Source organism: Geotrypetes seraphini, chromosome 4, assembly GCF_902459505.1.
Source record: "Geotrypetes seraphini chromosome 4, aGeoSer1.1, whole genome shotgun sequence".
Taxonomy (NCBI): domain Eukaryota; kingdom Metazoa; phylum Chordata; class Amphibia; order Gymnophiona; family Dermophiidae; genus Geotrypetes; species Geotrypetes seraphini.
In genome coordinates, this window is record NC_047087.1 from 204,060,202 (window position 1) to 204,081,083 (window position 20,882).

At 40.4% G+C, this 20,882-nt stretch overlaps 1 protein-coding gene across 6 annotated transcripts in view; it reads left to right on the top strand.

Annotated features, from left to right (window-relative positions):
- Positions 1-20,882, top strand: part of GBF1 (golgi brefeldin A resistant guanine nucleotide exchange factor 1) — a 516,681-nt gene that overhangs the window by 369,774 nt on the left and 126,025 nt on the right. For all 6 annotated transcript variants that reach the window (XM_033940425.1, XM_033940426.1, XM_033940429.1 and 3 more), the window contains 4 exons: positions 11,163-11,399; positions 12,490-12,583; positions 17,249-17,425; positions 19,320-19,384. In XM_033940425.1, the coding sequence (XP_033796316.1) occupies positions 11,163-11,399; positions 12,490-12,583; positions 17,249-17,425; positions 19,320-19,384 (573 nt within the window). The remainder of the gene's footprint in view (positions 1-11,162; positions 11,400-12,489; positions 12,584-17,248; positions 17,426-19,319; positions 19,385-20,882) is intronic.

Sequence of the window (20,882 nt, forward strand, 5' to 3'; positions counted from 1 at the left end):
AATGGCTGATACAACGTTTCACAGCAGATTGTAGTACTACAGGAAATGCCGTGAGCAGCTGCAAAAGGTCACAGTAGCCATTTTATAAGGTAGCTGTGAGGAGGCAGGAGCGAGAGGGCCACGCTCCTACCACAAAGACCCCCGCCGGACCACCAGGTACCTTGGTAGGTCTGGGGTGGGTCTACCTCTATACATGGCATAGGGGGGTGGGATTGAGCTACCAAGAGAGGGCTATGCTCCTGCCCTGAAGACACCTCTTCCCACCCCCACCCACCTTTGAGGGAGAGGAATTGTGGAGTCGAGAGGGAGATCGAAGGGTCAGGGCCTGGAGAGGGAAGAGAGCTTTGGCTATGGGTTGGAGGGAGGGGTGGAGAGGGAGGGATGAGAGGTGCAGAGACCTGCGAGGGGTTGGAGGGGGGAAAGAGGAGAGAAAATAGACCTTGAGGAGGGAAGAGAGAGTGAGAGACCTGGAATATCTCAAACCCCTTTCTCTATTTGTAAATCTTGGGCCAAACATTTAAGATAAAATGGCTCTTTGCTTTAAAAAGGTTGCTGACCTATGACTTAGGGACACAGTCCATGAATCCCAACAAGCAAAAATGTTGGGTAAAAAGCCAAGAGGAATGCCATCCCATTCCATAGCTTTCCTCCAGACTTCACCCTGAATAGCAGATGGAGACTGAAAACTACAACTTCTGAGACCACCTATAACAATGCTGTGCAGTCCTCAAATAGCCAGTTCTCAGTCTCAAGCAGATGGTGGATGTGGTAAACCTGTGCAGTCCCAGATTTTGTTGGCTTTAGTGAGGTCAGTTGCTTCTGGGAAATTTAATTTTGACTGGAAGAATGTCAGTCAAAGAGACACACACAAAAAAGGTAAGAAAATTCCTCTTGGTACTGTGCTGTATATTTTCTGCACTAAACTGGGGCTGAGGTCTTTGGGGACCTCTTCTGCTCTCAGGGTGCTACACCTGAGCAGCCGGGTTCCTCTCCCCTCCCCCCCCACACCCATTTGGGAATTAAAATTTGTTTGCCTCGGTTGACCACCTCTGCTTTATGGCAGATAGGCAGCCTGGAAGTACAGTGAGATATGTTTGATATCTTAGCCGGTAAAAAAAAAGAGGAAAATAAGAGTCAGCAGGTCGAGATTTCTGGAGCGACATTCTTTTCCTGGATTCTGTGCAGCTCTTGAGCTATCTGGGTCCAGAATGCGCAGCAGGCAGACAGCTCTGACAAGCTTAAAATGTGTTCAGCATGCTCACGGTATAGAGTAGACAGGGCAGGCGTTTGCTTATAGTGTGTGAGCCTTGGGAGTTCTGCTATATCAGCGCCTGCTTCCCCAAATCTGTTGAGGCAGAAAGACATGATTCAGTATCAGAAAAGTTGCTGGGAGGAGTTGGATGTAGTAGAGGCTGTTTTCTCTGTTTCTGAAGAGCCAGGGTGGATGGCTATGTTCCCTCTAACTTAAGCTCATGAGCAATTGCTCATAGCAGTGCTCGCAGATTTCAAATGTTCACTCATGCGCAGGGCAGCTCTGCTCTGGCATGATTTTGGCTGTGCCAGTCCTCTGCTGAAGCCGTTGCTAATGTTTCTTTCAAAGAGGCTGCTGTGACTTCATGTGGCAACCTCACAAGATTTGCGGAAGTATCACCAGTCTGCTGAATGAAGTCTCGGCAGCCATTTTGAAAGAAACATTAGCGGTGACTACAGAAGAGGCCTGGAGGTTGGAGTGAGCACTTACCACCGGGGGGGTGGGGAAGGAGAAGGGTCAGACACTGGTGGGTGGGAGGAGAGAGAGAGAGGCAGATACACTGGAAGCAGAGGCAGACGTTGATGGAGAGAAGAGAGAGGAGAGAGAAGGAGGCAGATGCTGATGGAGGTAGAGAGGGGAAAGAGAGAGGAACACACACACTGGAAACAGAGAGAAGTGAGAGGGAGGCAGAATGCTGATAGAGGCGGGGTTGGGAGAAGAGAGAGAGGAAAGCAGAAATTGATGGAGGTGGGGAGAAGAGAGAGTGAGTAAGCACTGGAAGCAGAGAGAAGAGAGACTTCCAACGCTGATGGAAGTGGGGAAAAGAGCAAGGAGGTGGCAGACACTGATGGATGTAGAGAGAGGAGGGAGGTAGACACTGATGGAAGTAGGAGGGGGAGAGAGGGCAGCCAGACACTGATGGAAGCAGAGAGAAGAAAGAGGGGAAGATGCTGGGTGAATAGGGGAGAAGAGAGGATGGATGGAAGTAAGCTAGAGAAGGGACTGATGCTGGATGAAAGGTGAGGATAAAAAAGAGATAGCTGGGGAAGAGGACAGAGTTAGTGAGATACTGGGGGAATAAGAGGAAGTAAAATAGGAGAGCTGGGGTGAATAAAAGAGATGGAAAGCTATAGGTAAACATAGTGAAAAGAGGAAAATTGAAGACTGGATGGTAAGAGACAATTTAATCTAGACAGAGGCAAAAAATAAAGCTAAAAACAAACAAACAAGAAATTCTGACAAGAGTTAAAAGAAAACGAGGAAAACAGAAACTAGAGACTGGGATCAACACAATTGAAAATAAGCAAAGGTAGAAAAAATAATTTTATTTTCCATTTAAAGTAAAGTAGTGTAGTAACTTTGTTAAGGAACATTAATAAATGAAAATGGAAAGCAGGGTCACATTGATAAACATAGAAAATGGAAATCTTTTTATTGGGCCAATTTTAATATCTTTTCAACAAACTTTCAGAAACCAAAACCTCCTTCCTCAGGTGTCCGCTGCAGCTAAAGGTTTGGTGGTGGGCCGTGGGGGGGGGGGAACAAAGCCGGTTCCTGGGGTGTGGGGTGGTGTGGGGGTTCGCATATGGAGTCAACGCTCGGTTTGCGAGTCAAAGTTTGCAGGAGTGTTTTACTCATCTTGCAAAACACTCGCAAACCGTGTTACTTGCAAACCGAGGTTTGACTGTATTTATTCATTTATTTATTCAATTTTTTTAACCCATCCTCCCAAAGAGCCCAGAATGGGTTACAAGTTTACATACATAATATTAGTTAGCAATATGATGGAATAATGACTACAAATAAGGATAACGCAAAACACAGGGGAAACAAATCCACAGCAAATAGAATGATAAACACAAGTGGAATTGTCCAATAATAAAAGGTGCAATAAATAAAGATGTCTTTCAACTCATCTGGACAAACAGGTCATCCTTTATTCTTCCAAAAATACTCGACCCGACATGTACATGTTTCGGCCCTAAGGCCTGCGTCAGGAGTCTATAGGTAACGTATTGCAAGGCAGATTGGGCACGTTTTCTTTTTGAGCTCTACGATTTTTCTCTTGAGTTCTACGACTTTTTTCTTATTTTAGTTTTGTCTCCTTATGATTTGTGTCCATCGGGCTGTGGCACGCATGCTTCACTGATAACTTTTGCAAGGCAGATTGTATGGTACTTTCACTTGCTTTTTTTCACCACAGTTTCTCATATAGTTTTATGGTATTTTTTACTAGCTTGTTTTACCAGCTTTTTTACTAGCTTTCTCTGTTTTTTGTTGCTTTACATTAATTAGTAGGTATATATATATATTCTTTGTTTTAGATATATACAGTACTTTAGAGTGGTCCATACTCGGTGTCATTTTATACCCAAAGATCCTCAAGGTATTGCAGTGTTCTTATATTTCATCTATCATGCTTCAGTCATTTTTATATCTGCTTTAGTCATCTTTACATTCGTTTTTAACATTGACATCTGTTTTTGGTTTATTTTTAAATATGTTTGGATAAACTGGTTCAAAATTTTTAAATATGTTTTGGTTAACTGGTTCAAAATTTCCATAATATACTCTAGAATTTTATACTATATGTTGTTTTTAGGTTTTAGAGACACTCATTATTTTCCTATTGACTATATGTCTGTTGGTTTGGATTATAAACATATATATATATTTTAATGATAATTTTTTATATATATTTTCTAGTGGCAATATATATAAAATTCCTTTGCTCCATTCTTTTGCTCCATTATTTTGCACTTTTGATATTAGACTCTTTGGGAACATATATTGATTGTTTTTTATTCTTCTGATTTTAACATATTATTATTTCTTTATTAATTATATATTAATTTTTATTAATTATATATAAATATATTTTGATTGATTTGTTCTGATATCTAAATTACGTTTGATTTTATATTTATATGATATTTTGTTGTTGAGATTGGTTTTAAATTTATATGGTATTTATATGATAAATCTATTAGATATTAGTTATTATATATTTTTAAATTTATGTATCGGCTTAATTAAAGTATAAGTGTTGTATTGTTTTTAAAGCAATCTATATATGCAAATTTGCTGTTTTCTACTTTTATTTTTAATGTTTTTAATATTTTGAATGTGCTTTATGTTTTGTTATTATATATTTTATTATTATAGTGTTTATATGTTTATAGATGTGTTTATATGATTTTATACGTTACCTATAGACTCCTGACGCAGGCCTTAGGGCCGAAACATGTACATGTCGGGTCGAGTATTTTTGGAAGAATAAAGGATGACCTGTTTGTCCAGATGAGTTGAAAGACATCTTTATTTATTGCACCTTTTATTATTGGACAATTCCACTTGTGTTTATCATACAAATAAGGATAAGACATATAATACAATATAGGCACAGTATGAGTTAGTTATAAGACAGGTGAAGTGAGGATTTCAATTAAAGATAGGTCAATTTTAACAATAGAGGCACAGACTTCAGCAAGGCCTTTGATACAGTCCTTCATAGGAGACTCATAAATAAACTCAGTGGGCTAAAAGAAGGAAATAAAGTGGTGAAATGGATTGGGAACTGGTTGGCTGACAGCAGAGGGTGACGGTAAATGGAGTTTACTCAGAGGGTAAAAAGGTAAGTAGTGGAGTGCCTCACGATTTAGGCCCAGATTCACTAAAGATAGCGATTCAATCGCTGTTGGCTGATTCCTGACCGATTTTAAAACAGCGATTGATTCACTATCTTTTTTTGCATGCAAATGATTTTCACCTCCAATGATTTGCGTGGAGGTGCAAATCATTTGCATGCAAACTCCCAATTCAAGCGCTCAGTGAGCGATTGAGTCAGCACAGAGCCCTGGCTTTTCAGCAAATTGTAGCTCTATCCTTCCCCCCTTTCTCTCCCCCCTTCTACTCATAAGTTCATGTAATCCTTTTTCTTCTTCTCTACCCACTATTTTAAGTTCTTGTAAACCGTGTCGAGCTCCATTCTCATGGAGATGATGTGGTATATAAACTTAAGTTTTAGATTAGATTAGATTAGATTAGTAGTGACAGGAGAAGCAGCCTCCTGTCACTGCTGTTAGCGACTTTTTTTTTTTTTTAATTGGGCAGATATTTTGCATGTATTACGCAAAATATCAGCCCGATTAAAATTTTTTTTAAAAAAGCCCCCCTCTCAAAAAGTGCCCCCTCCCTAAACAAAAAAAGAAAATCTTCCCCTCCCCCCCACCAATGCCCAGTGCCACCGCCGCTTCAAAATTATGACAGGAAGGATTCCCACTCCCGACTCCCCCCCCCCCTAAAAAACTCCCCACAAATAAATGACACCGGTTGCCCCCTCCTACTTGGGGTCTATAGGAGAACGTTTGTACATGAAAGAGCTTATCTTATTTGCTGTCCTATTCCAGTTTGATTTAAAGTTTACCCTTTCAAATTTCTGTTCATCAAATTACTTAAACTATAGATGCATCCAGCCTCTGCTAGGGAGATAATTAAGCTTTTGCTCCAAGAGGAAAAGATTGCATATCAACCTTCTGGAGTTAAGAGCAATTCTGAATCCAGTTAAGGAATTCAAAAATCATGTGATCAACAAAATTAGCCTTGATTAGACAGCAGGTGGTAATGATCTATATGAAAAAACAGAACGGGATGCATTTTATCTTGTGATTGGAGAGAGTGAAGATGTGAAACTTATCCATTTCATGTAGAACAACACGGTAAGAAATCCAGCATGGTAGGCTGAAGGTCATCGCATTTCTTTTTTTCTTAAATTCTTTATTCATTTTTAAACTTTCATCAAGTGTACAAAAATTCATAATAAACACAATTAATTTAACCACTTGAACATCTTATCATTATAACCTATAAATACAAAAGTAACCCCCCCACCCTCCCTCAAAGCCCATAAATCATTATAAGATCATAAACTTGAAACCCTCCCCCCACCCAATACTAAGTGGTGTATAATTAATAGAAAAATGACATTTAATCATGACAAAAAGATGTTAATGGCTCCCATATTTTAATAAAATTTTTATAATTTCCCTTCTGTACCGCTAATGATCTTTCTATTCTATATATGAGACATAATGAATTCCACCAAAAATTAAAATTAAGCCTCCTATAATCTTTCCAATTATTAGTAATATGTTGGATGGCAACTCCCATCATGATCATTAAAAGTTTATTATTAGACGATAATATGTGACTCTTTTTTCTCATAGACATCCCAAATATCACAGTATCATAAGATAACACTACATGGTTTTCCAATAAACAATTTACTTGATCCCAGATTGAGTACCAAAAGGCTAAGATATGGGGACAATAAAACAAAAGATGATCCAAAGTCCCTACATCCAGATTACAATGCCAGCATCTATTAGACAAGGAACTATTTAATTTTTGTAATCTAACTGGGGTCCAAAACGCTCTATGTAACAAAAAAAAAACAAAAACAAATTTGTCTCATAGACGCTGACATTGTACATCTCATTCTCCAAGACCAAATTTGTGGCTATTAAGATGCTGAAATCTGATACTTAATCTCAATGCTCCAAATATCCCTAAAACCATTTTTAGGGTTTTTTTAAATCAAATCACTAATCGTTTTATACCACTGCACGGCCTGGTGACTCAGAAAGTCCACCTGAAAACATAAAAATTTCATACTGAACTGAGTATTAAGAGTTTTCCATTCAGGGAACCCTGCCTGAATGGCCTGCTTCAACTGCAACCAACGAAAACATTGTGATTTTTGAAGCCCAAATTTATGTTGCAATTGTGTAGAATCAAGCAGTTTACCATTAGAAATGACATCATTTAAAGTTCGAATTCCTGCAATTATCCAATGCTTCCAGACGACCTTGAATCTGCCAATTTGAATCTTGGAATTTAGCCATATGGTTTGATTAGGATTTATTTATAGGAATAGCTGTTGTTACTAACAAATCTTAATGTTTTCCAAGTATCCAATAAAATTCTATTTTCTATGTATAATCTGGGCATCTTGATACTGAGAACATGAGAAAGATGTAAAGGAAACATGAGTCGCCATTCCAAATATAACCAATCAGGAGTATACTCAATGAGCTCCGGGAGGACCCAATACAGTGAAGATTGTGGAACCCCCCCACCCCCCTACCTCCCCCACACACACATACACACTAGAATGGAAAGGAATTATGCTGCATTCTGAAGAGAATGAGGGAGTGAAATGTGACCCAATCCTTATGCCTTTGATACAGGGGACTTATACAGGTGGTTGTGTCTGGATTGTGAAGGATGAAACCCCCTGTGTAGAAATTTTGAGATACAACATACACATGAATCATTGAGAAACTTTCAAAGTTCTTTTCTCCTTCCACAATGTGGCTAGTGCTAAATACTTAGGGCCTGATATTTAAAACAATTTAAACAGCCAGAGAGGCTCCTGGCTGTTTAAATCACCTGTCCAGGAATAACTAGGCATTTTCAGCGGCATTTAACCAGACAATGCCACTGAAAATGCCTGGTTACAGCATTGCTGAATCCTTGAGGAAAAGCAGACCTGTGCAAGCCTGGATTCAGAAGGCAGACACCAGCACTTCCCAGAACAAGCAGGTGGAAAACCTCAGAGCTAAAGCCCCCAATCTTTCTTCTGAAGACTGATCGGTCGGGTCACACCCTGATGTAGCCTGTCGGTGAAACGCTGGCCTCCGTCGGTGTGCCGATCAGCCTCAAGATAAGTGGTTTTTTCCTCTATCAATGATTTTGTATATGTGAAGAACAGTTTTTTACTCAATTGCTCACTTCTGATTGAAGGTTTTGCCTATGAGGTTATCGCTTAACCACCTTATATCCACCTTTGTGGCGGTGGGAGGGCCTTTTCTGAGGTTGTTTCCTTCTTTTAGAGCAATTTAGAGCTGTTACTGGTTTCTCATTGTTTCTGCAAAAATTTCACCACTATAACATCTTATGACCACATTAGTCTCCAATTGAAAGAGTTGGTTTCATGTACCTAGCATATGTGACACCCGGGGCCCATCATTTTTTGACACACCCCCATCTATATGAAAAATATGATTTTTAGTAACAATCCACATATCGCACAAGAGTGTACCTAGGAAAAGGCAGCATCTTAAACACTGCAGTGAGCACTAGAACAACAACACATACATTGTAAAACTAAACAAGCCAGATTCCGCAGTCAATTGATCCTGTAGTCAATGCCAACTGAAAACTATGTCCTTTTCATACACACAGAACAGAGATACACCCTCGCCCAATATGGAATAATTACAAACTAAAAATAGAAATATGTAGACAAAAGTTAAACTGAACCGCCAAGAAACCAGACCCTGGATACAATGCAACACCACAAAAACAGTAACACATGTCCTCTAATACAGTGCAAAATATAAAGACAGTAAATGTAAATTTGAAAAAACTGATACATAACAATCATCACTTTACAAATTAACAAATAAAAATAAAACAAATAATGAGAAATAAAAAAATACCATTTTATTGGACTAATCCCCATAAGCTCGGTCCCCATCCCCGCAAACCACCTAATTCCATCCAAACAAGCCTTGAATTGTTTTATATTGAACTTATTATATTAAAGTATAAAAAGAAACAATATTCTGTACAATTGTCAATTTATAAATCAGCGTCTTCTCCCCACTCTCTCTTCCCCATTTCCTTTCAACGTCTTCAGCCCACTCTCTCTCCACTTTCCTTCAGCGCACGCACATAAAAACAAGCAAGTAATTTTATATAATTTTCATTCTATTCATTCATAGAAATTAAAGTCTAAATAATGCCAGTCACATAACAAAACATGATTTTACAGGCAGTGACTGACTGGCCCAGAACGTCCTCTCCGACGTCAGAATTGACGCGGACGGTGAGAGTTGGTCGGCCCCACAGGGAAAAGCAGGGAGAACTCAGCGCCGGCCTGTTCCCGATGGTGGCAGTGGCACTCAAGTGGCTAAAGAGCCGCAGTTTGCCGGCCTAGGGAGAACACTGGAGGGTGGCCAGCTGTGCACCCCGCTGGGGCGTAAACCCGGGGCGGACCGCCCCACCCCCACCCCGGTATTCCATTGTCTATACATCACTCCCTCCCTATGACCAAAATTCTCCTTTCTTCCATTCCCCGTGTACACAACCATCTCTTTCCCTCCCTTCCTCTCTCCCAAATCCATGCCTTCTGTGTCCAAAAACGCATTCCCTCCCCCAGCTCAGCAAAAACGCATTCCCTCCCCCACCTCAGCTTCTCTTTCTCTCCCTTCCTCTCTCCCATGCCTTCTGTGTCCAAAAACGCATTCCCTCCCCCACCTTCCAAGTTTCCAAGTTTATTATATAATTTTATTAATCGCCTATTCCAAATTCTAGGCGATGTACAATTTCTTAAATAATCAAATATGGGTAACAAATCAAACATACATAAATCATAGCAAATTAAAATAACGAATACAAACATTCCTATACAAAGTTTAAATCAATTAAATTAAGTAACCTATACATACGATATCAACACAAAAGGGAAAATTATTAATGGATTACAATCTTTCTCTCCCTTCCTCTCTCCCATACCTTCTGTGTCCAAAAACGCATTCCCTCCCCCACCTCAGCATCTCCTTCCCTCCCTTCCTCTCTCCCATGCCTTCTGTGTCCATAAACGCATTCCCTCCCCCACCTCGGCATCTCTTTCCCTCCCTTCTGTCCCATGCCTTCTGTTTCCAAAAACGCATTCCCTCCCCCACCTCAGCATCTCTTTCCCTCCCTTCCTCTCTCCCATGCCTTCTGTGTCCAAAAATGCACTCTCTCCCCCTTTTGTGTTCCGGGTTTGCCTCCTAGCCCTCATCTTAGCAACTTTCTCAGCCAAATACAACTGGAGCCGCGAGGCTCGTCTTGTGTTTCTACCTGCCCTGCCGCGCACACATAGCCAACCGGAAGCCTTCCTTGATGTCAGCGCTGACGTCGGAGGGAGGGCTTAAGCGCTGACATCGGGAAGACTTCCGGTCAGCTATGTGTGCGCAGCAGGGCAGGTATGAACACAAGACGAGCCTCGCGGCTCCAGTTGTATTAAACCCGCAGGTCCCCCGTCGTCCCCGTTCAGCTGTCGGTGCACCCGGGGCGGACCACCTCCCACCCACCTCCCCCCCTAGGTACGCTACTGGCATAAAATAACCTAATTAGTTAAGTGCCAAATATCGCACCTAACTGGCTATCTTTTTGCTAGCTCCATATATCCGGAAATCCAATGCAGGAGCCTAGATATGGCCCACATTGAATTTCCAAGTATAACGCCAGCGGTGGTAGGCAAAATGCTGATCACTACTGCCTGTTTATTGGGCCCTTAAGTTTTTACAAGAGCAGATAATTCTCTAGCATGTGTATGTTAAAAAATAAAACCTAGCACAAGCTAGTGTATTGATCCCTAATGATTGTCACTGTGAGCCATGCTGGATACATATTGAGTCTCAAAAGTGCTTCACTGGTATACTGGATTTTTTATTTTTACTATTAAGTTATTCTCTTTTTTATTACAGGGGTGCGTATAACCTAATGGTTAAACTAATAGAGTGAGAACCAGGAGACCCGGATTCAAATCTTGCTTTTGTTACCGACTCTCATTCTGATCTTAGACAAATTATAATCACCGATTGCACCAGATATCTCTGGGGCAAGAACTCATTGTACTAACATGTAATTTGTAATAAAATGCCATGGTTTAAAAATCTTTATGAAAGCAGAAATAATATTGTGCATGGTTATAAATTTATGTAGTGCAAGGGTTACACTAAAATATCTGAAGAGCTATATTTCCATTAGAATACATGCTCCTTGATGCACTAAGAAATATCAGCCCTTAAATGAATTACCAATGAATATTGTTGTTCTGTTCTTCTGATCCCTTTAGGAATGATGAGATTGTGATGCCTGAAGAGCAGACTGGTCTGGTGAGAGAGAATTACATGTGGAGTGTTTTACTACACCGTGGTATTAGCCCTGAAGGCATCTTCTTACATGTTGCACCAGGGAGCTATGACCATGATCTCTTCACCATGACCTGGGGGCCAACCATTGCTGCTTTGTCATATGTCTTTGACAAGAGCTTGGATGAGACTATCATCCAGAAAGCCATATCTGGTTTCAGGTACTGCATATCTATAGAATAAATTGTTCATCCATTTTTGGAGAAATTATCTGATCAAAAAGAGTGAAAGTGTCTTGATAAGGAGCCAGTCAGAATGGTGATGTGCAGTGATGTAATATGGATTTAAATGTATTTGTTTATGTTTAGTATTTATATACTGCTTATATTCTAAGTGATGTACATTTTTTCACTATCTGTCCTGGCAGGCTCACACTTTTATCTAATGTACCTAGGGCAATGGGAGATTAACGATTTCTTTTACAAAGCCATGGTAGCGGCTGTGCTGTGCTAACAGCCCCGAAGCCCATAGAGATTTAAAGGGCTTCGGGACTGTTGCCACGTGGCAGGCATTAGCGCGGCTTTGTAAAAGAGACCATAAGTGACTTGGCACACAATCTATACAGGCATTTCAAGAGAAAAGCATCTGTTACAGTTGCTCAAATACTCTATTCACTGTTCTCTTTTCCTTTTTATATTAAATACTGTATGTAGTTTTAATGCAAGTGAAAAATCATTCCTTTATTAAACCCGGGCTAGCAATCTTCAGTCGTCTAGGACAGGGGTAGGCAATTCCGGTCCTCGAGAGACATAGGCAGGTCAGGTTTTCAGGATATCCACAATGAATATGTATGAGATGGATCTGCATGTACTGCCTCCTTGAGATGCAAATCTATCTCCTGCATATTTATTGTGGATATCCTGAAAACCTGACCTGCCTGTGGCTTTCGAGGACTGGAATTGCCTACCCCTGGCCTAGGACAATAGGAAGAAAAACCTCAGATCCCCATCTTCCGCCAGTTGTTAATACTTTGCCAGCAAACTTGAAAGGGAAGATCCTCATTGGTTAAAAAACCCTCCGACCTCCTATCTATCCTTTCTAGTTTTTCTTATTTACTTTTTACTTTTCTTATCAAATATATCATTTAAATACTTTAAATAATTTGTCACAAGTACTTTGTTGTATTATGAAAAACGCTGATTGTCCAATGTAATTAACTGTCCACTAGTCATCTGCAGCATTTTGAAACATTTCTGTTGCTATTGCTCTTCACTGTTTCAATATTAATGTTTCTTGCTTAACTCCTTTCAGAAAATGTGCAATGATTTCTGCCCACTATGGACTAAGTGATGTATTCGATAACCTCATCATTTCTCTCTGCAAGTTCACAACTCTTAGCAGTGAAGTAAGCTTTTTCTAATTTAATGATTTCTTCAATAAGACCAACGTAGGATGATGCAAAGAGGAAAAAAAGAGATGTTTCTAGTCTGTATTTCCCTAAGTTGCATTTCTTTTCTCTTTGAACACCCCTAATATGGTATATGGGAGGATAACAAAGCTCTTGGGCATTATAGATTTTGGCTGGAACAAAGGCCTGGACTCTCTAAATGGTGCCGTTGACAGTGGCTGCCTTAAAAGTGGTCGCCAATTGTGTGTCAATCACACAACGGCACCATATAGAGAATTGTGCCCTTGGCAAAGATATGTGCCGGAAATGTAGGCCAAGGTCTGCATTTTCGGTGCCTACCTTTGACATGAATCGCTTTTACATAGGTGCTTTATTTATTTTAAAATAATTTATATAATGGTGGGAAGATGACATGGCAATAAAACTTAATGAGTGGATGGACAGATAAGAGGAAAATTGACACGCACCCTAATTTGAAAGGTATCGAATACAATCACAACTAAAATGAACTGTAAACATAATATATATTAAAATGATTTTTGTTGCGGTTTTGGTCAGTTTGGAACAAAATGTTCGATTTGTGTTTTGGAAAACAGTTGTTAATGGTAGGTTTACAAATCCAATCCACTTGTTGCTACCTTTGATCCTCGTGTGTTTTTTCAGAAAACGACTTGACCAAGGTGCAGAAAGTTGTGCCATTTGGTATAATTGAATCCATTTTGATTTACAGCTTAGCAGCTAAAATAATGATCTATCCTCCTGTATTTTGTAGCTGTGGAAATGAACAAAAACAGCAAAACAATTACAAACCACTAGTTTAGACATACAGTGGTACCTCGAAATCTGAACACCCCAGAACTTGAACGACTTGGAATCCAGACTTTTTTTTGTAGTAAATTTTGTCTTGGAATCCGAACTCTGCTTTGGAATCTGAACACCCTGCACATTGTATGTGTGTGTTTGTGCCCCAGAATCTGAATGCTGCTTTTGAATATTTGTTAATATTTTACCTTAAAATCCAGTGTATTTCCTGTTAAAATTTGAGTTTGTGGGACCCAGGAACGGATTTCTATTATTTTCAATGGGAAAAATTGTCTTGGAACTCAAACGGGGTTTTGGAACGGATTAAGTTTGGATTCCAAGGTATCACTGTATATGTATTTGAGCTGTTACGAAAGCACAGCAGTTTACAACTGCCTATTGAAAGAGATAGAGGACAGCAGAAAACTGTCTGGGGAAATGACATTAAAATTGATAAAGGTCTAGAAACATGCACATTGTTAAATCTAAACACAGAGAGAACTTGACCATTCTTCACATCATAGATTGCAGATGATGACACTGAATTGTCTACTACTGCTTAGTACGTTTGCTGTAAATAATGCTTTTATACTAAACCTTGACATCCTTGCTAGTTAGTATCTGTATCTCAGTGTTTAAGTTATAATGAGAAACATTATTGCATAAAAACCCAGAAGCTTCCTTTATCTTTACTTTCTTTGCAGTGAAGAGGTTGATAAAGAATCAGACCAAAGTTATTAAATGTAGTTGCTTTAATATTAAGTGTTTGGCCTTGGCTTGGTGGTAGTTTTTGTATATCTGTCATAGCAACTATGATGTTAGCACAAGATTTGCTGGGGTTGAAAGCTAAACAAATGAGCACCTGAGCCATAGCTGACTCACAGCTGGTAATGGGATCCAGCTTGGATTAGAAAATACCTGATCTTTCTAGATATATATTATACTAGTTACTGTGACGAATGTTCTTGAAATGCGACCCTCACTTCTCCAGTAAGGTCACAATGTTGTATGCTCTGGAGACAGAATAACTTGAAAGATGGAATAAACTAGACAAGGCATGTACATATCTTTCTGACTTGTTCTTTATGTAGCAGTAAGCTAAGAATTGTGCATACATTGTTACGTACTATTTGTGAGATTTGAGACCAAATCTTGAATACCTTCTAACCCATGTGCACACAATAGTTAGGTGTAAGGAAACAAGAAGGCTATATCTACTATATCCAATGTGGAACAGAAGACAACAAACAGATTATATGACAAAAAAACTTGTGTTTAATCAAATGCTCTGAGGAATAGTGCCCAACATGGCTTCATTTCAACTATAAGGCTATGTCTGGTGAATACAACAGAAACAACAAATATAATTAATACAATATATACTAATTAAAATATTTATAAAGACACAAGAAGAAGGTAGCTAAAAGAACAGATTACCCACATGGTGTCAAAAACAGCTTCCACCAAAGCTGAAGAACTATTAAAATAACTTAGAGTAAATAAAAAAATGTACCACTAAAAACAGGCATAGTCAAAACAAACTAACCCCCTCTTTTACTAACACGTAGTATGAGTTTTAGCGCCGGCAGCAACGGTAACTGCTCCGATGCTTATAGAATTCCTATGAGCGTCAGAGCACTTACCGCTACTGCCAGCGCTAAAACCTGCGCTATGCATTAGTAAAAGAGGGGGGTAAATAAGATAAATGCACAGTGTGAAAGTCATTTTAAACATATGCACAATATAATGGTATGTAAAATCAGTGAGAAGTCCACTTTAAAACAAATGTACTTTATACTAACATATTAGTAGTATTTATAAAAAAAAAAAAACCAAAAACCCAACTTTAAAATACCTGCACAGTGTGATAACAAATAAAAATAAGGGAACAGTAATAACAACTTATATTAAGTGAAAGTTACATCAAAACCTGCAAATAGAGTGTTAAAAGATACTCACATAGTCCTGGGTCTGTAACAATTGGCAATCAACCAAACCTGTGCATTCAGCCTAACTTTTGTCAGTAGCCTGTCATCATGAATAATGGGCAAAAAACACCTACTAAAACTCACTCAAAACAAAGGAAAAGCCTAAAACAACACTGCTTCACCTAGCACCTAAGGAATCAACTTGAGAAATGATATAGTATAGAGAAACCTTATTCAACTCAGTATGACAGTACTGTACTTGGTGCTGCCCTGCAATGGCAGAAAGAACTGTGTCTGATTTCAAAAAAGCCTGGGATAGTCACGTGGTATTTCTTAGAGAGAGGAAGAGATAATGGTTACTGTGGATGGGCAGACTGGATAGGCTATTTGGCCTTTATCTGGCATTCTGTTTCTATGTTACTTATGCTCAAAAATAAGTTAAGTATCTATCTATAATATAAGAAGCGTGTTCCATCATAATGTGTATTGGACTTCTGCATAGCCCTTCAGGATACACAATATTTCAGAGGTAAAAGGCCTGTTGCAGAGATACTAAGCAAAATATGTTTTTCTCATTTTCCCACAAATCAGCCAGAATGTACTTCTGCCTTTTGAAGGGCAAGGTTGTTCATAGGAGTTTTGATTTCAGGAGTCTTCTGTTGGCACTCTTTACTTTTTACCCTTTTTTATTCCGTCAGGTTATATATTGATCCTATGGTCATATTTTTTTATTTCATGTATACTATTATGACCATAAAACATTTACTATTTTACAGTTAGGAACTTGATATGTGATTGTTACTAGAGAACGACATGGGGACAAATTTTGTTCCTGTCCCGGCTGGCTCTGTCTCCATTCCCACCCTGTCTCCATGGCCTCTGTCCTTATTTGCACAAGCTTCAAACACTTAACAGTTTATATTTAAATTTTTTTGTTAAAGTGTAAAAAGGGACAATATTCTGTACAACTGTTTATAAATCACAAATAGAGCCTTCCATTTTGTTCTGGTTTTGGTACAACCTTTGCAGAGATCAGTTGTCTATGTTTTTTTACATTATCTGGGAAGGTAATTGGATTGTCATTTAGACATGGATATAGAAGAGAACCTAAACTGTTAGTGGATGAACAGGGTGTCTTTTAAATGTTAGAAATGTTTCTTGATGGATGAACCTGTTGCAGTAAGATGCTTGAACAGTTGGGCACACGATGGAAAGACATTGCAGATGGTAGGAGTCTGATCAGCAAACATCAAAGGCAAACAAGACACAAATGATGTCTTTTAACAGTAGTTCATGTAAATCCAAAAGCAGTGATTTGTACGAATTATCTGATTGAATATTGTACACTTGTTGCAAGAGTTAAAACTGAATAAAGAATTTAAAAAAAAACAAAAGCAGTTTTTAAATCATCCAATTCAGTTACCAATTTTCTAAGATGTGTTAAGTTTTAATTAATTAAATTTTCTATACCATTCTCCCAGGAGAGCTCAGAACAGTTTACATGAATTTATTCAGGTACTCAAGCATTTTCCCTGTCTGTCCCGGTGGGCTCACAAACTATCTAATGTACCTGGGGCAATGGGGGGATTAAGTGACAAGGGTCACAAGGGGTGGCGTGGATTTGAATCCACAAACCCAGGGTGCTGAGGCTGTAACCACTAAACTCTCCCCTGATACTAGTCTCAGATTTTTAAAGAATGACATGGGATAAAGTTTGTCTCTGTCCCTGTCCGTATCCCTGCCTCATGGTTAATCGTGGGTACCCATCCCCATGTCATTCTCTAATTTTTAATGTGTCAATATGTTATTTAAAAGTTTGAGAAAAAATAATTGTCCCATTCTACTACTCTCCTACTTTAAGCCTGATACCATTGTATTTAAAAGGGACAGAGCTAATGGCTCCATAATTCCATTCATCTCCTCTTTCTCATAGTCTGTTGAGAACCTGCCTACTGTTTTTGGAAGCAATCTGAAAGCTCAAACTGCTGCCAGGACAGTATTTCACTTAGCCCATCGACATGGAGATATTTTGCGGGAGGGCTGGAAAAACATTATGGACTCCATGCTGCAGCTATTCCGAGCCGAGTTACTGCCAAAAGCCATGGTAGAGGTAATGATATACAGCATACTTTTCAGGAGAGAGGGTTAGAAATTGGCTTTTGCTAAGAGGGAAAGGAAACAATACAGATGGCCTAGTTACTGGAAAAGAATTAAGGTGGGTACAATTATCTGATTTTGTTACTTGATGATGGAAAGGAAGATTTTTTGACAATTGGCTTAAATTGATTCTAGTGTGGGATAAACCTGTTTTGCACAAATTATTTGTAAAGTGTAGCTTATGTTGCTCTCTACATAAAGAGTTGAACTCCTCTTCCCTATACTTTGTGGTCTCAACACAGATAATCACGTTTATATATTTTTTGTTTTAAAAACATTGAGCAAGGTAATCAGGTACTGACTGACTGCCATAGAAGGAAACTGATAGAAGATGAAAAGGCACAGGGTTGATTGGCAGAGTGAAGGTAGAGATGCGACTATGGGTGTCTAGTACAAAAGAGATTATAGCAATGGAATAAAATAGGAGCCTTCGGGCTAGATTTTCAAAAAACCATGTAAAAGTCTGACAGGCTGCTATCGCAGCCCTTATAGTAGTGATTTTAAAAAAGCAAGTCATTTTCCAAAAAAACACTAATGCAAATGAGTTTGGCAGAAAGTGGCAAAGATTCACTAAATGTGCATGTGCCCATCATTTGTTATAGTGATGGGCACATGCGCAAAATAAATGAAAGAAAAAAACAAAACACCCAACAGCAGGAAAGATGCCCAGTATCTCCCGCTGCCAACCGACACATACCCCTGGCAACGGGAAAGATGCCCAGTGTCTCTCGCTGTCAACCAACACACCTCTCCAGTAATGGGAGAGATGCCCAATGTCTCCCATCGCCAACCAACACTCCCTCCTAACCCCTTCTCGGCAGCGGGAGAGTTGCCCACACTCTCTCAACCCCCTCCCCCCCAAGGCCTCCGACGACCCCCCGCCCTCTCCCCCTTACCTTACTTTCAGATGACTGGCCAGCAGGCCCACCTCTAAAATGATGGGCTGTTTCCTCCTTGGTGCATCTTGGGATGCACCAGGGAGGGGCATGAGGCTCTGTTTGGCCCAGGTTGTTTAAGGCCCCCTCCTATGGGTGGGGCCTTATGTATGAGCCAATAGAAGCCTCAGGCCCCTCCTCGGATGCATAAGGCCCCACCCATAGGAGGCGCCTTAAACAACCTGGGCCAATCAGAGCCTCAGGCCCCTCCCCAATATGAAGGCCTGCCATTTTGAAGAGGTGGGCCTGCTGGCCAGAGGGAGTATGCATTCCTCCAGCCAGCCATCTGAAAATAAGGTAAGTGGAGAGGGTGGGGTCGTCGGAAGCACGGGGAGGAGGGGTTGCGTGGTGGCAGGAGAGCATGGACAAATCTCCTGCTGCCGAGGGGGGTTGGGAGAGGGTATTGGTTGGTGGCGAGAGACATTGGGAATCTCTCCCACTGCCAAAGGGGGCTATATTACTCACGCTCCAGAAGCGTGCTTTTACTATTCCCACCAAAAATAAAATAGACGATAATTTATAATTCTTCATTTTTTTTTTTCATTAGCCACAGTCAAAACACATGCCACAAGATGCACTTTTAACAGGCACCCCGGACCAGTCACTGATTTTTGTTGCCAAAAGCTGATGCCATTCTTGGAGAATGGCTCGGCAATTTTTAAGAATCCACCAGAGTGCTCATTTCAATATTGAAGAGACCATTTTCATGCCAGTGTCAGAGACTGCTAGAAAGCTTGCTAAAGACTGAGATAAGCCATTTTGATAATACGTTGCTAAAATGCATGCAGACTAAACTGTCTGGAAACCAGTTTAGTGACCACGTTAAGTTTTGAGAATCTGGGCCTTAGTAGGGATGAATGCTTAAAACTGAAGGTGTAATGTACTTGAATAAAAGTATCATCTGTCATGCAGGTTGAAGACTTTGTGGACCCCAATGGCAAGATCTCTCTGCAACGTGAGGAAATACCTTCTAATCGGTAAGGAGCAGTATGAAATGGTCAGTCTGGATGATAGTTTTATAGGGCATCTAGTTATTGAACAAATTTGAATGCCAATAAGTTTTCAGGATCATTGGGCATGTTGAGTAGGGAGTTTTGGAAAGCAACAAAAGTTTTCTAGGCCTTTGGAATGTGAAATATGCATTTAGGGCCTGATTCTGTATAGGACGCCCGGTCTCAGCAGCTGCCTAAGCAGCATTTGAGAATCGCTTACAGGAGTCCTATATAGAATCGCATCTGTCCTAATGGACAAATGCCTATCCCCGCCTAACCGCCCCGATTCTCTAACCCACTTCCATTTCACAGACACCGTTTAGAGAATTATGTTGCCACTGAGCTGATCGTGGCAAGGAAATCTCTCTGCCACGATCAGCTGAGCGGCAGGGAACCCCCTCCCCCCCACACACACTGTCCTCAGCAGAAGGGATGCCCACTCCTTCCTACCACAAACTGCAAAACAATCCCCAGCAGGAGGGATGCCCACTCCCTCGTGACATAAGGGGCCCTTAGGGCTGCCTGTTCAGGGGTTTTCAGACTTTGTCAGTCTTTTGTGGAGAGCCTGTTTGACAAGCCCAGGGAGTGCTGTGCTGCCTGCAAGTATGCCAGCACCAGAACAGGGCGAGTCCCCAGAAGGTTTCCCTGCCTCGGCACAATCTTGCTTCAAGAATCAGTGATCACTTGGAGCAGGACTGGGAGGACTTTGGAAGTCCGTTTCCATGCCTTTATTATCTCAAGGATTAGCTGAATCCTGGATGATATAGGGTCCCTGTCTTGGCCAGAGGTCAGGAGGCTATGACAGCTATCAATCAAGGTGACAACCCCTCAGTTTGCCATTTTTTTCAAGTCGGCAACTATTTTGCATGTCATTTCCGACACTCTATGAATTGAAGTTGGACCCTCAACAGTCTTCCACCTCTCAGTATTCCATTATGAGTGGTACAAATACACAGACTACCTTCATTCTGGCACATCCAGACATGACCTCGTTAATCACTGACCAGTGGGATCCCTAGAAGGCTCTCAAAAGCTATGTCCAGGCTTTATCCTATGGCTCCGAATTTCAACAGCTGCCAAAGGTGGATTTTGTGGTAGCTCACATGACCAAGTTTACCTCCCTTCCTAATATGGGAGTGGTGATGCTGAAGGACGCAGCATAGCCAACAAAAAGCCACAATGATTCCCAGGTCAACTGCCACGCCTCCTCACATTGGCGTGAGACTGTCAGCTTTCTGGAGGGAATAGAAACAGATCTCATCAGACTGCTAAGTCTTGGACATTATTTGAGAGGATCACAAGATTGAGTTTTCTCACTCTCCTCCAGATTTGTTCCTCAACTCCCCCACCAGACAGCCAGAAGTGGAGGCTAGGGTCCAAGCAACAGTACAACAATTCTTGGACATTCATGCCATAGAACCAGTTCCTGAAGAAGAATTGGACTCCGGCAGATAGTCTGTGAACTTCATAGTGCCCAAGAAAA